General features: G+C 40.5%; 1 protein-coding gene across 1 annotated transcript; it reads right to left on the reverse strand.

Annotated features, from left to right (window-relative positions):
* Window positions 1-1,117: 1,117 nt before the first annotated feature.
* LOC125239376 (zinc finger protein 154-like) lies at window positions 1,118-11,728 on the reverse strand. The gene is made up of 10 exons (XM_048146940.1): window positions 11,549-11,728; window positions 11,113-11,217; window positions 10,290-10,739; window positions 9,374-9,520; window positions 8,779-8,984; window positions 6,336-6,449; window positions 5,153-5,353; window positions 4,053-4,164; window positions 2,775-2,879; window positions 1,118-1,249 (listed from the first exon to the last, which is right to left on the reverse strand). Exons 1-10 carry the CDS (start codon window positions 11,660-11,662, stop codon window positions 1,118-1,120), a joined length of 1,686 nt encoding a protein of 561 aa, XP_048002897.1. The 5' UTR covers window positions 11,663-11,728.
* Window positions 11,729-12,616: the final 888 nt, after the last annotated feature.

Below are 12,616 nucleotides of genomic sequence, written 5' to 3' on the forward strand. Positions count from 1 at the left end.
CGAAAGAACATGGACCCAGGCTAGCCTACCCATCAGGTTGGGCGGCTTGGGCATCCGAAAAATTTCTAGTGTGGCGCTGCCTGCTTTCTTGGCTTCGGTACACGGTGCTCAAATCCTCATCGGGAAAATTTTAGCCCCTTCCATTGGGGTCCTGGAGGCTGCGCACTGTACCGAGGCCAAGAATGTTTGGCAGCTAACATGCCCCAACACAGACCCGCCTGTCAACCCATCTTCGCAGAGGCAATGGGACGAACCTCTCTGTCGTCTAACAAGGGACCGCCTTCTAGAGACGGCTCTTGATTCGACAGATCGGGCTCGCCTCCTCGCTACTGCGGAATGGGAGTCGGGTCTGTGGCTGCAGACACTACCATCCATCACAATAGGTACATTGCTGGACAATACCACATTCCGGTTGGCTACCTGCCTCAGAATAGGGGCATCAACAAATGTGCCCCATCGGTGTCAGTGCGGAGTTATGGTGGATAATCTTGGCCACCACGGCCTTTCATGCAGCCGAAGTGCTGGGAGAATTCCTCGCCACGCCAGCCTCAACGATGTCATCCGGAGGGCCCTTGTTAGTGCAAAAGTGCCGGCCGTCCTCGAACCCAATGGACTGGCCAGGGTTGACGGCAAGAGGCCTGACGGAATGACGCTGGTGCCTTGGAGTATGGGTCGGCCGCTTGTCTGGGATGCTACTTGTGTAGATACCCTGGCGCCGTCCCATGTTCCAGGCACCAAAGTTGGTGCTGGGGCGGCTGCATCATTGGCTGAAGACCTCAAGCGTCGCAAGTATGTCACCCTCGGCAGTAGTTACATATTTGCGGCGTTTGGGGTCGAAACCATGGGGCCGTGGGGGCCAAGTGCGCGTTGCCTCTACAAGGAGCTATCTAAGCGCCTTATAGACGCTTCTGGTGACCAGAGGGCTGGTCAATACCTTGCTCAGCGGATCAGCATTGCTATCCAGCGGGGCAATGCGGCCAGCCTTCTGGGCACCTTACCCATCGAGCAAGACCTGGGCCAAATATTTTATTTATAAGTTTTATTGTAAGTTTTAATTTAAGTGTATATTGTATTATTTTTATGTTGTTTATAAATAAATGAATTTTAATGTGCATATCTAGTTCTTATGCACCGTGCTAACATGCTTGATGAGCGCATGTTTCTGCGCGAACGCGGCCGAGCAATGCTCGCACGCGAACGGCCGCTCGCCCGTATGCGTTCGCTCGTGGTTCTCCAGTATGCGGTTAGCCTGAAACCAATATTTTTTTCTGCAAAAATTTCATTTTTGACACAAGCTTTTATCGCCGACTGTACCTTTCTTTCCAGTCATCTACTGCTCTCCGAGACGTTTCTAAAAACCCCTTACTCAATGGAATACGACATGACAGAGTTCCTATGACCACCTTTCTGCTCCATCATCAGATCAGCTCCATGATACCATAATATTGCATTGTCACGTGATTTACATATGTGTGCAAAATTTCAGCTCAATCGGAAACCGGAAAGTGGGTCACATTTTGCTTCTACGTTTTGATGCACACTCAGCCGGCGTACCATGCTTCCAATTTTATCACTTATTCACGTGGATAAGACATCTGTCACTCTCACACTGACATACTTGCCAAAGCGTGACAGATGTCTTATCCACGTGGATAAGACATCTGTCACTCTCACACTGACATACTTGCCAAAGCGTGACAGATGTCTTATCCACGTGGATAAGACATCTGTCACTCTCACACTGACATACTTGCCAAAGCGTGATAGATGTCTTATCCACGTGGATAAGACATCTGTCACTCTCACACTGACATACTAGCCAAAGCGTGACAGATGTCTTATCCATGTGGATAAGTGATAAAATTAGAAGCATGATACGCCGGCAGATGTCACTACAATTAACTCGCATTTGAGCATTTCTTTTTTTTTTGCCACTTTTATGAAGTGTCATATTTTTGAAAAAAAAAATGCTATTTCTACTCAGAATTACTAGCCTTTTCAATCCTAGTACATAGTTAAAAAAAATTGTCCCATACGATTTTTTTTTATTTTGTTACCATTTTCCGTACATTTTGTATGGGGTCACAAAAGAGAAAAGTAACAAAAATGTATGGAAATTCTGGGACACTTTTTGTCTCCCAGTGAGATTGAAAGTACTCGTGATTCTGAGTACAATTGACCTAAAATTCCCTAAAACAATTTAAAAAAAATTATTGACAAAAAAAAAGAAAGAAATGCTCATTTACTGATTTATGGATAGTTACAACTCGTCCCTTACTTATTCTTCTAAGACGCGGAGGGACACCACGCACTTTTTTTTTAATTTATTAATTTGACATAAAAGCTAGATTGAGCAAGACACGAATCTAGAGCACAGCCCAACTGGGGTAGTACCTCCGCCTTACAGAAGACCGCAGCCAAATAGCACTAGACCCTACTCATAGTGTTGTGTTCCTGCCGGTGAGTAAGGCTGCCAAAGCTCAACGAGGGTGCGGTGTGCTGATGACGGGAGGACTTTGTCCTATTGACTTTGTTCTATTGTCCTTTGAGTCGTCGGCAACCCGAACCCTTCTTAGAACTTGTACAATGTACATTCCTTTTTGCTGTGTACTTAACACAGCAAAAGGGAGTGTACAAGTTTCTAATAGGGTGGCAACGCGCTTGTGACACTGTTTGAGTTGCAGGCGTCCATAGATTGCGGTGACCGCTTTACATCAGGCGGGCCGTATGCTTGTTTGCCACCGACGTAGTATAATAAAAAAAAAGACACTTACACTGAAACCTTTCCCGCAGTAGTTGCAGATCTTATTCTTGGGCTTAGGTCGCTTTTCATGCACGTACTTCTGGTGGTATCTCAGTCGATACCCGTTCAGGAAATACTGTAACATAAATATTAAATTAGTTTTTGGCAAAAAAAAAAATATTAGCACAGATATTTTTGCCTGAGTCATGTCATTAAGTATGTATATCGTCGCTTAGCACCCATAGTACAAGCTTTGCTTAGTTTGGGGCTAAGATGATCTGTGTAAGTCCCCAATATTTATTTATTTTATTTTAATTCACTCCAGCCTGCGGCTATCGGGAATTATAACACTCGTTATTAATATCCCTCCGGTACTGATGAATACGTTTTTCTTTCATATATTTAATTTAAGCCCGTGTGGTGACGGGTTAAGAATTTCACCACCCCCTTTCATCCCGTGGGTGTCGTAGAAGGCGACTGTGGGATATGGGTTAAATTGTGGCGTAGGCGAGAGGCTGGCAACCTGTCACTGCAATGTCACAGGTTCGTTATCTTTGAACCCCTTATTTGCCAAGAGTGGCACTGTAACTTAAGCAGTTTCATGTGCTCTGCCACAGTATAATAAAGAGTATTATCGTACAGTATGGCCACTCCCGCTCCCAGCTGAAAGTGCCACCCACCCCCTCTCGGTTAACTCACAGTTACCGCCTGTCGAAAACACGAACAGACCTGTCATATTTCACTCATACGAGCATAATACGCGTTCACCTACACGAGCTAAGACTGTGTGCTAGGGATGCGCTTCTTTCAATATATTTGATTGCCAGTGTCCGAGGTGTGGCTCTACCCATAGAGTATATTGAATAGTATGGTACAGAGTTATCAGTCAAGATTTTCGAATGCAGCGCCATCTATTATTAAGTTACGACAACTTTTCATGTGACTTTCCATGCCTAAAGGTTCCTTTTAGAACATAAAGCATGTGGACCCTTTAAACATGGAACGCCACATATTTAGGGCAGGATTTCTAAATAGGTCATTCATCAACTAGTCACAAAAATAAATATTTGAACGCTAACTTATTTGACAAAAAAAAGAAGATTAATAAAATTTACAATTTAATACATGTAAATCATGTAATTAGCCATAGAATGCGGTTCGCTAGTTTGCGGGTGGGGTATTGTTAATTTTCCTAAACATATCGAAAGTACATCGGATTTATTATTTCCTTTGACTGAAAACACCATGGCTCTACCTACCCCTTTATGGGATACAGGCGTGATTGTATGTGTATGTGTATTTAATTTACCGTGTCGCAGATTGTGCAGAGGTAATTGGTCTTCTTGAGGTGCACGAGCGCGAAGTGGTTTGTCATGGTTACCCTTTTAGTGTACACTTTTCCGCACTCGGGACACGGGACACTGAAATGTATGTTTATACATAAATAAGTAATATGACCTAACCAATCAATGTATTTTTGGAAATATATATTTAGGTTTATGTATATTTATTATGAGCTGTCTCTGTCCATTTCTGACCTGCCATTGGACAGAGACAGCTCAAGACAGAGAGGAGTGGAATTCCTTGGGGGAGGCTTTTAGGGTCCCCCCACATCTAGCGTCTCGCGAGCGTCGCGTCGGGCCAACTGTATGGAAAAAGACGCCGCGTCGATTCGACGTCGACGCGGCGTCAGGCTTTGCCCATACAGTTGGCCCGACGCGACGCTCGCGAGACGCTAGATGTGGGGGGACCCTTACCGGAAAGGGGCCCACATATTAAGTTTAAGTTAATTTTATTTTTATTTTATCGCTAATTGTTTCTCATTAATGTTTTAAGTATGTGTGGAACAAATAACGCTTTTTTATTTTATTTATTTATATTTATTATGTAACTTTTTATGTAGGTAACTATGTAAAGTTTTAGTAATATCACCGCCCACAATATCTCTGCTTCGCCTAAAGGTTGACTGGTAGAGAATGCTGTCTGGCATTAAGTCCGCCTTTTGTACTATAAGTTTTTCTTTCTTTGTACAATAAAGATTAAATTAATAACCACACAGTTAAATTTTTGGAAAACCCCCAACATAGTGGACCGATTTTCATAAAAACGTGGCTAAGAACACTCCCGACTAACTCAGCTTTCAAACAAAAAATACTAAATCTAAATCGGTTCACCCGTACGGGAGCTACGATGCCACAGACAGACACACACACAGACAGAAAAACAGACAGACCGATACGACTTTCAAACCTTCAAGAAAAGAGTGTACAACCATCTTAAAGGCCGGCAACGCACCTCCAACCCTTCTGGTGTTTTAGGTGAACGAAAAAAATTAGAAAACCAATTGAAAAAATTAGAAAACATTTGGAAAAATGTTAAAAATGGAATAGATTTTTTATATATACTCACATCGGAGTCGCCTTGTGTTTTATACTGCTCTGCAGATGGTATTTATACTTCAATGTGTTCTGAAACTGCATGTTGCACTCGACGCAATAGTTGGCCTCGGTGGCATCGTCCACGTGACTGCGTTTGTTGTGCTGAGCGTAGTTGAAGCGTCCGGTGAACGATTTCGAACATATCTTGCAGTGATAGTTGGCGTGGAGTGAGCTGCAAACAAGTAAAATCACAGATGTCATATCCATACTTAATATTATAAATGGGAAAGTGTGTGTCTGTCTGTTTGTCCGTCTTTCACGGCAAAACGGAGCGACGAATTGACGTGATTATTTAGGTAGAGATATTTTTATATTAAAGGAAAAAATGGAAAAATTTACGCTTCCGGCGGGACTTGAACCCGCATCATTTGCAATCCGTGCAAGGCTCTTAACCAATTGAGCTACGGAAGCCGCGCCGGACATCGCAAATCTTTCCATGCCTTTCCTTATGTACACACGTCTTGGGGTGACGTCTAGCGCCATCTACCGACAGACTATTACATCTTGTAACGGCACTGGAGTCTCAAGTTATATTGAGAATTCACCAGTAACAATGTGCTAACCCATACTAAATTTATTTTTAAGAAGCAGAAACGTCTGCTAACGATTCTAAACATTTTTATATTAAAGGAAAAAATGGAAAAATTTACGCTTCCGGCGGGACTTGAACCCGCATGCGAAAAAATCGGCGGAGAGAAATGGAAAGAAATGGCAAAGGATAGAGATAACTGGAAACAACTGGAGGAGGCCTTCACCCAAAGAGACCACGAACCTTAATTAAATAATATTTTATTAAAATTATGACAAATAATTATAACAGTATAATTGCATGAATCTAATAATTCTGTATTTTATGTTTTAAGGAACAATAAAAAGGCTTTTTATTTTATTTTATTTATAGCGAGGAAACTACAACGCAAATAATGCGTTTATCACTGCTTCCTGTAGTTCCACAGGTGGTAAATCATCTTTATTACTAGAACCTAATACTTTTATCAATTTTAAAGCAGTTAATTTGACTTTATTCAAGGTTAAATTACTTTACCCACTAGTGGATAAAATGCGTTTTTACCCGCTGGTATTAAAGGACAAAACACGTGTTTCCAAGCTAATGAAGGGAAAATAACTATTAATGCTAGGCGATATTTGCTTACCCGATATGTCTTGCCAGACTTTTCTTCTGAGACCACTTCTTGCCGCAATAATCACAAATGAACTGTTGGTGCATCGCCCTGTAATGACTGAAGTATTCCTTGCGCTGTCGGCAACTGTAACAGGGCATTTCTATACCACACCTCGGACACTAGCGATCAAATATATGAAAGAGGCGCGTTCCTAGCACACAGTCTAAGCTCGTGTAGGTGAACGAGTACCATGCTTGTATGAGTGAGATATGACAGGGCGACTGTTCGCGTTTTTGACAGGCGGTAACTTTGAGGTAACCGAGAGGGGGTGGACGGCACTTTCAGCGGGGAGCGGGAGTGGCCATACTGTACGATAGTACTATTTATTATACTGTGTTTATACTGTGTGTTACCACCAAAGCGGATCGAGTATTATAGCGCTAATTCACTTGAGGCTCGAATAGAAAAGGTAATCGTGCTCTGGAATAGGCTTGTGTCGTTCACGAACTATGAACTGTTAGGAATAAAATCCTATCAATGACCGAAATGAACTGAATCTTTCCGTGCTCTGAGAATCGGTCTTTGCTCATTTAGTTCAGTATAGGATCGGCGAGCGCGAGCGGTTTGGATCGAGAACGAGCGTGTGACTGCGCCGACCGAGAGCGAGAGCTACTTAGCAGAGCTACAAAAAAATGTCAAGTTTTCATATTAAACTTCGGTTACTTACAACTTTTGGCCCGGATATACTATCTGTGGACTATTTTGTATCATTTTGACACTATTCGGTCCCATTCGTTCTGATCTTTCCGACCGCAGTGGTCGCTGGTCTGGTTGAACTAAATGAGCAAAAGACCTAAAAGAGCGAACTAGTTCGTGGGAGCAATTGAACGAGATCGGAGCGCTCCGATCAACGAACGAAACGGCACAAGCCTACTCTGGAATTATTTGACTGGTGGTTTAGCTGTAACAACCTGAAGGTGAACTCGAGTAAAACTTGCGCCATGCTCCTGAAGTCTACAGTCAGACAAAAGGACCAACTGAATCTGTCGTTCGTGTCGTTAATTTTAAATTAACTGCAAAATTAATTTTCCGAAACCCGCACATTCAAAATAAGTGAGAGGAAATCGCTTTTGTCATTATTCAGTTCTTGTATATTTACTTATATGTATATTTATATATTTGGAATTTGTTATGTGGGGATTTCGGGGGTGAAAAATAGATCTAGCTAAGTCTTAGGTCCCGGGTAATTTCGAGCCAATTTTCGAGTTTTCATTTGTGTTTTATCATACAGAAACGTCTGCGAGCGATATTACATATTTTTAAATTAAAGGAAAAATGGAAAAATTCACACCTTCGGCAGGACTCGAACCTGCGACCTCTGGCCTTGCCGGGGGGGCATCGCGCTCCCAACTGCGCCACGGAGGCCTCCATTTTTCCTTTAATTTAAAAGGGACTACCTCTACATTCCTAATGACGTTTGTTCGAAAATCACTTGGCCTAACTCATTTGGCCGAATTATGAAATGCCTAACGCTCTTTTGGCCTAACGATCATTTGGCATAATTTAAATTTTGCCCCAAAAATGACATTACCCAGAACCGATTCGCTGTTAGAAAGATAGGTTTAGGTTAGGTTAGAACCGTGACCTCACACAAATCCGAATCGCTTCTAAAAAAGTGGGTTTTAACGGCGTTAGGCGAAACAATATTAGGACATTTAAATTAGGCCAAATGATCATTATGCCAAAAAATATTAGGCGATCTAAAAATCGAAGAAAAAACTTTAGGAATCTAGATATACATCCAATTTAAAAATATGAGTTTTCATTTCGCATTAATTACTAAAATGGAGTTGGGCGGGACATGTTGCTAGGCAGAGTGACTAAAATATTAACAGAACGGTGGCCGCTCACTGTAAGATGTAAGAAGCGCTTGGCATCCGTTAGCTCGTTGGGTGGAATTGCGGGTCACAACTGGATGTGACTAGCTCAGGACCGGGACAAGTGGCGTACTAGAAGAGAGGCCTATGCTCAGCAGTGGGCGATAAAGGGCGGATATACTGATGATGATAATGTGTGTGTGTGTGTGTGTTGCTCACTCGAACCGCAGTCCACACTCCAAGCACTCCTTCATCCTGCCATGCGGCCCGTGGTTCAGATGTATGTGCATCTCGCTGAGTGTGTAATACGCCTCGCTGCACAGTTTACACACATACTGCACATAGTGTGCGGAGATGTGGTACTGTGTGGTGGATTTAACTATACTCTAGTTTGCAATATTGCACTACATTATTATGCCCCATGTTGCACTATATTATTTTGATCATAAGAGCGTGCGTTTATGATCGCACAAAAAGAAGGACGAAAAAATATCTAACACAATCTTATTTCTAGAGTCACAAGAGCGTGACAGAAGGCGTGTCCACATGGAGCGAGGCATGGTGTGTTTGTGTGTGTGTGTGTGTGTGTTACTCACTCGAACCGCAGTCCACACTCCAAGCACTCCTTCGTCCTGCCATGCGGCCCGTGGTTCAGATGTATGTGCATCTCGCCGAGTGTGTAATACGCCTCGCTGCATAGTTTACACACGTACTGCACATAATGTGCGGAGATGTGACGCTCGAGCGCGTGGCGGGTTGGGAACCTGTGGAGGCATATGTCGCATTCGTAACGGCCGAGGGTCTGAAAGAATAATGAGAAAAATATATAAACTCACGCCGGTATTTCCAAAGGGTTCCCTCTATTTGGCATAACTTTAATTGTCCTAAACGATTTTCGCATAACAAACTTCGCATAATCGATTTTCGCGACAGAAAACTTATTTGTCATAATCTAAAATAATACGAATATTACTTTGTCCGAAAATAAGTTCGCATAAGTGCGTTTTCCCGATATCCCATACATTACAGCCGCCATCTTGGATTTTTTCTATTGAAATTCTTCCGTTATCGGATCGGATAATGTGAAAACTGAAAACGGCCTAACGGGTTAGCACATATTAAGTAGCACGTTATCCATTCGCAGTTTAGCAAAGTAATCTTCAACATTTTGATATCTACTTAAGTGAATACCTTGGCGTGCTTCACCGCCACATGGTGATCATACAACTTCTGCTGACTGAATCCACAGTAGCAAAGTTGGCATTGGAACTTTTTGTGGCACAGCCTTTGCTTTTTCCTCTCCATCCACGCCTTTACCGCGTCTAGGTCAATTTTCACCTGAAATAGTACATTGTGCAACAACGGGAGTAAGTTGAACTTTATAACAAGAGTAAGTTAAATCGCGACGGCTTGCCGGATTGCCGGAGCGATTTAAAGACTCGAGTCAGTAATATTCATACTCCCCGAGTTACACACAATGTTTTTCATCACACTCGCAATGTAAAAAATATGTAAATAGATGTAAAAAACGTTTAGTATGGTTCAGGAAATTTCATTATTCCCTTGGGAGAACGATTTTTCCATAACTCACGCTCCGCCTGAGCACAATAGCACATTTAAAGTGCGGGTGTGATAAAAATATAAATCATGCAATAGTAATTACAGCTGAAATGAGATTCTAAGCGAGGGGCGATAAATTAAAACACGACCAAACGAGAGTTTTAAATCAACACGAGTTACGCATAGGTACAGTCGAGAGAAAAAAAAATAAAAAATAAAGTAGAGTTCATAAATACATATGTGTACATTTCTTCACATTAACTGGTTGCAATAAGATGAAAAAATGTACACATATTTATGAACTCGACTGTACGAACGTTTTAAAGTACCTACAACATTGGAAGAAGTTTCGACAAGTTTCGACATGATATGTAAAGCACTTTGTCAAACTAGTACGAAATGTATGCTACGGGGATTCGAACCTAACACCGTCTGCTTAGAAGACAGGGTCACTATCCACTAAACTAGACTAGTTGTCAAATTATTTTTTATTTTATAAAATTTTTAATTTTGTGTATACCCTAAAATCTTACTGAAGTGAACTTACCGTGTCATAAAAATCTCTTTTTTTACTATAATCCATAATAATAGTCTTAAATTTCTTCTTATAAACTGCTTTTTTCCTTTGTTTTCTGACAGAAACCTCAACTTTTTCACCTGGGTCTGAGACAGCGGGTTTATTATCAATACTTGAATCTTTAGCTTGAACTTCTGTAATATCATTATCATGAATCATTTCAATGTCATCTAAATGATCATCTTCATAATTAAGTTCGTTTTCATCTTCATATTTAACTTCTTCTTTCACTGTTTCGTATATTATGTTAATTTCAACAGGCATTTGTTCACCATTGTTCAACTTTTCATTAGTTTGTTGCAAAAAATTCGGCTCTTGTTTTATTTGAATTTCTTCTCTTAGATCTTCGTGTTTTATGGTTTTCTCATACTCGTTAACTTTAATGACTGTTGTTAAGTGCGAAAGTGATTCATATTTTGTCTGAAAATAAAATTAACAAATTATGATTTCCTTCGATTTACGTTTGGATAAACTTAACTTAATATTTGACATTTCTTTTTCCCCAAAAGAAAAGAATTGTCATACATAAGTTTTTCTATGATATAGGTGGCAAACAAGCAGATGAGCCACCAAGATACTTAAGCAACATCAGGGAAGCCACTGCATTGCCCACCTTCGAAAATTCACAGTTGTGCCAAGTTGGACCAAGTTAAGTTTTCAGTGATTTTAATAACATGAAATAGCAAATGTATGAGTCTTAAAAAAATAACAAGGTATAAAGTGAATTTTAAATACAACTTACACAAAGTTGTAAGCTTAAACTTAATATTTCTTAAATATTTAATGAACATACCAATTTACTATTTAACAGTTTCTGCGCTTCGGTGATTTTCTCACGAAACTTATGAATGTTGTGGAACATCTTTATGCATTCCCAACAGAAGAGCAGCTTAGAAGCCTGGAAAAATAAAAAAAATATATGTTTATCATATTTTAATTTTAGTATTAGAAATAAACAATGAAATTCTTTTATTTTTATAACCACATAGTGGACCGGTTTGTATCCAACATGGCTAAGAACACTCCCAACTAATTCAGCTATCAAACAAAAAAAGGAATACACACAGACAGACAGACACAACCAACTAATCTAACAACGTCAAGGGAACATAAATAGTTATCGGTATGTATAAGTGGTTAATTTCTTAAGTATACACTAAACATGTTCATCCTATAATAATATAATTAAGAAAATACAATGTATCCGCGGTGTACTCAAAAACACTTACATATGTATTTGTCTTGGTCAATAATAAGCGCTTGTATAACTTATCATGTATTTTAGCCGGCGCCAGGTGCCTTTTAGTCGAGAGACAGCCATGGCAACAATTTAAACTAGACATATTATTACGAGTTTCTAAAACAATTCTGATAATGGACGAGGGAAGCTGTTTTTGATGATGTCCCTCAACCTTTTCATTGCAAATGTCAAAATAGTGTTACTATAAGTTCATCACTTGTTTTTCACTCATGTTAATAGCCCGTTTGTTCTTTCATAAAATGAAGTATTCATGATTTTTAGATAATAGACTTCATTTCATTTGAAGACGCTTTGACTTACAATAATTCACATATTTTAAATTTATAATTTGAGCGCTGAAATTGGGAAACACTGGCAAATTACTGAGAACACGCAGGTAAGTGAGGTAAGTGAGAACAGAACACATAGTACCACTACCACTTTCCAGGGCCTATAAGATGCATACGTAAATGCCAACTATCTACACACGTGATTTAATATTCTTTGTATTTTTCTTAGTGTCGTATTTGTTCCATGTAATTTGTGTTTTTCGCTTTTGGGAGGCCGAATATTGCACTCTCTATCGAAACTTATTCGTTCGGATGTTGATCGGATGGATCTAATTGGCCCTTACATTATTTGTTATCTATGTCTACTGCTGTAATGGCTGTGGCATTCATTTATGTCAATTAGTAAATATGGCGTCGCCCTTTTGCGAGTATTTATTGAGTTTGTGCTCGTAAATGAGTTGATTGACGCATAATTTTACGAAGATTGCAGCATTAGCTAACTAAGTGAAGCCTATTTCAAGTTATCTAACTATCAAGATGAACGTACAAGTCCAAGAAGTACATGTTCTGAACCCCGTTCGTCCGGACCACACAATCCTACAAAATGCATTGGTTCAGTTACAAACACCGCAGGAGCAGCAAATGCAGCAGCCGATGACGGCAACAATAAGTGTAGAAGTACAATCGCTATCCAGCGGAAAGTCAAAGATTAAAACTAAACAAGAGAAAAAGGAGAAGAAAAAAGAGGCAATCGACGGGCAAGCCCG

This window comes from Leguminivora glycinivorella, chromosome 25, assembly GCF_023078275.1.
Source record: "Leguminivora glycinivorella isolate SPB_JAAS2020 chromosome 25, LegGlyc_1.1, whole genome shotgun sequence".
Lineage (NCBI taxonomy): Eukaryota > Metazoa > Arthropoda > Insecta > Lepidoptera > Tortricidae > Leguminivora > Leguminivora glycinivorella.

Bases quoted from the DNA above. Each gene is read 5' to 3' on its own strand.
- LOC125239376 (XM_048146940.1), bottom strand. From the start codon at position 11,662: ATGTCTAGTTTAAATTGTTGCCATGGCTGTCTCTCGACTAAAAGGCAC. The intron at 11,218-11,548 runs GTAAGTGTTTTT...TTATTTTTCCAG, and splicing joins TGACCAAGACAAATACATAT to GCTTCTAAGCTGCTCTTCTG. The intron at 5,354-6,335 runs GTAAGCAAATAT...ACTTGTTTGCAG, and splicing joins AGTCTGGCAAGACATATCGG to CTCACTCCACGCCAACTATC.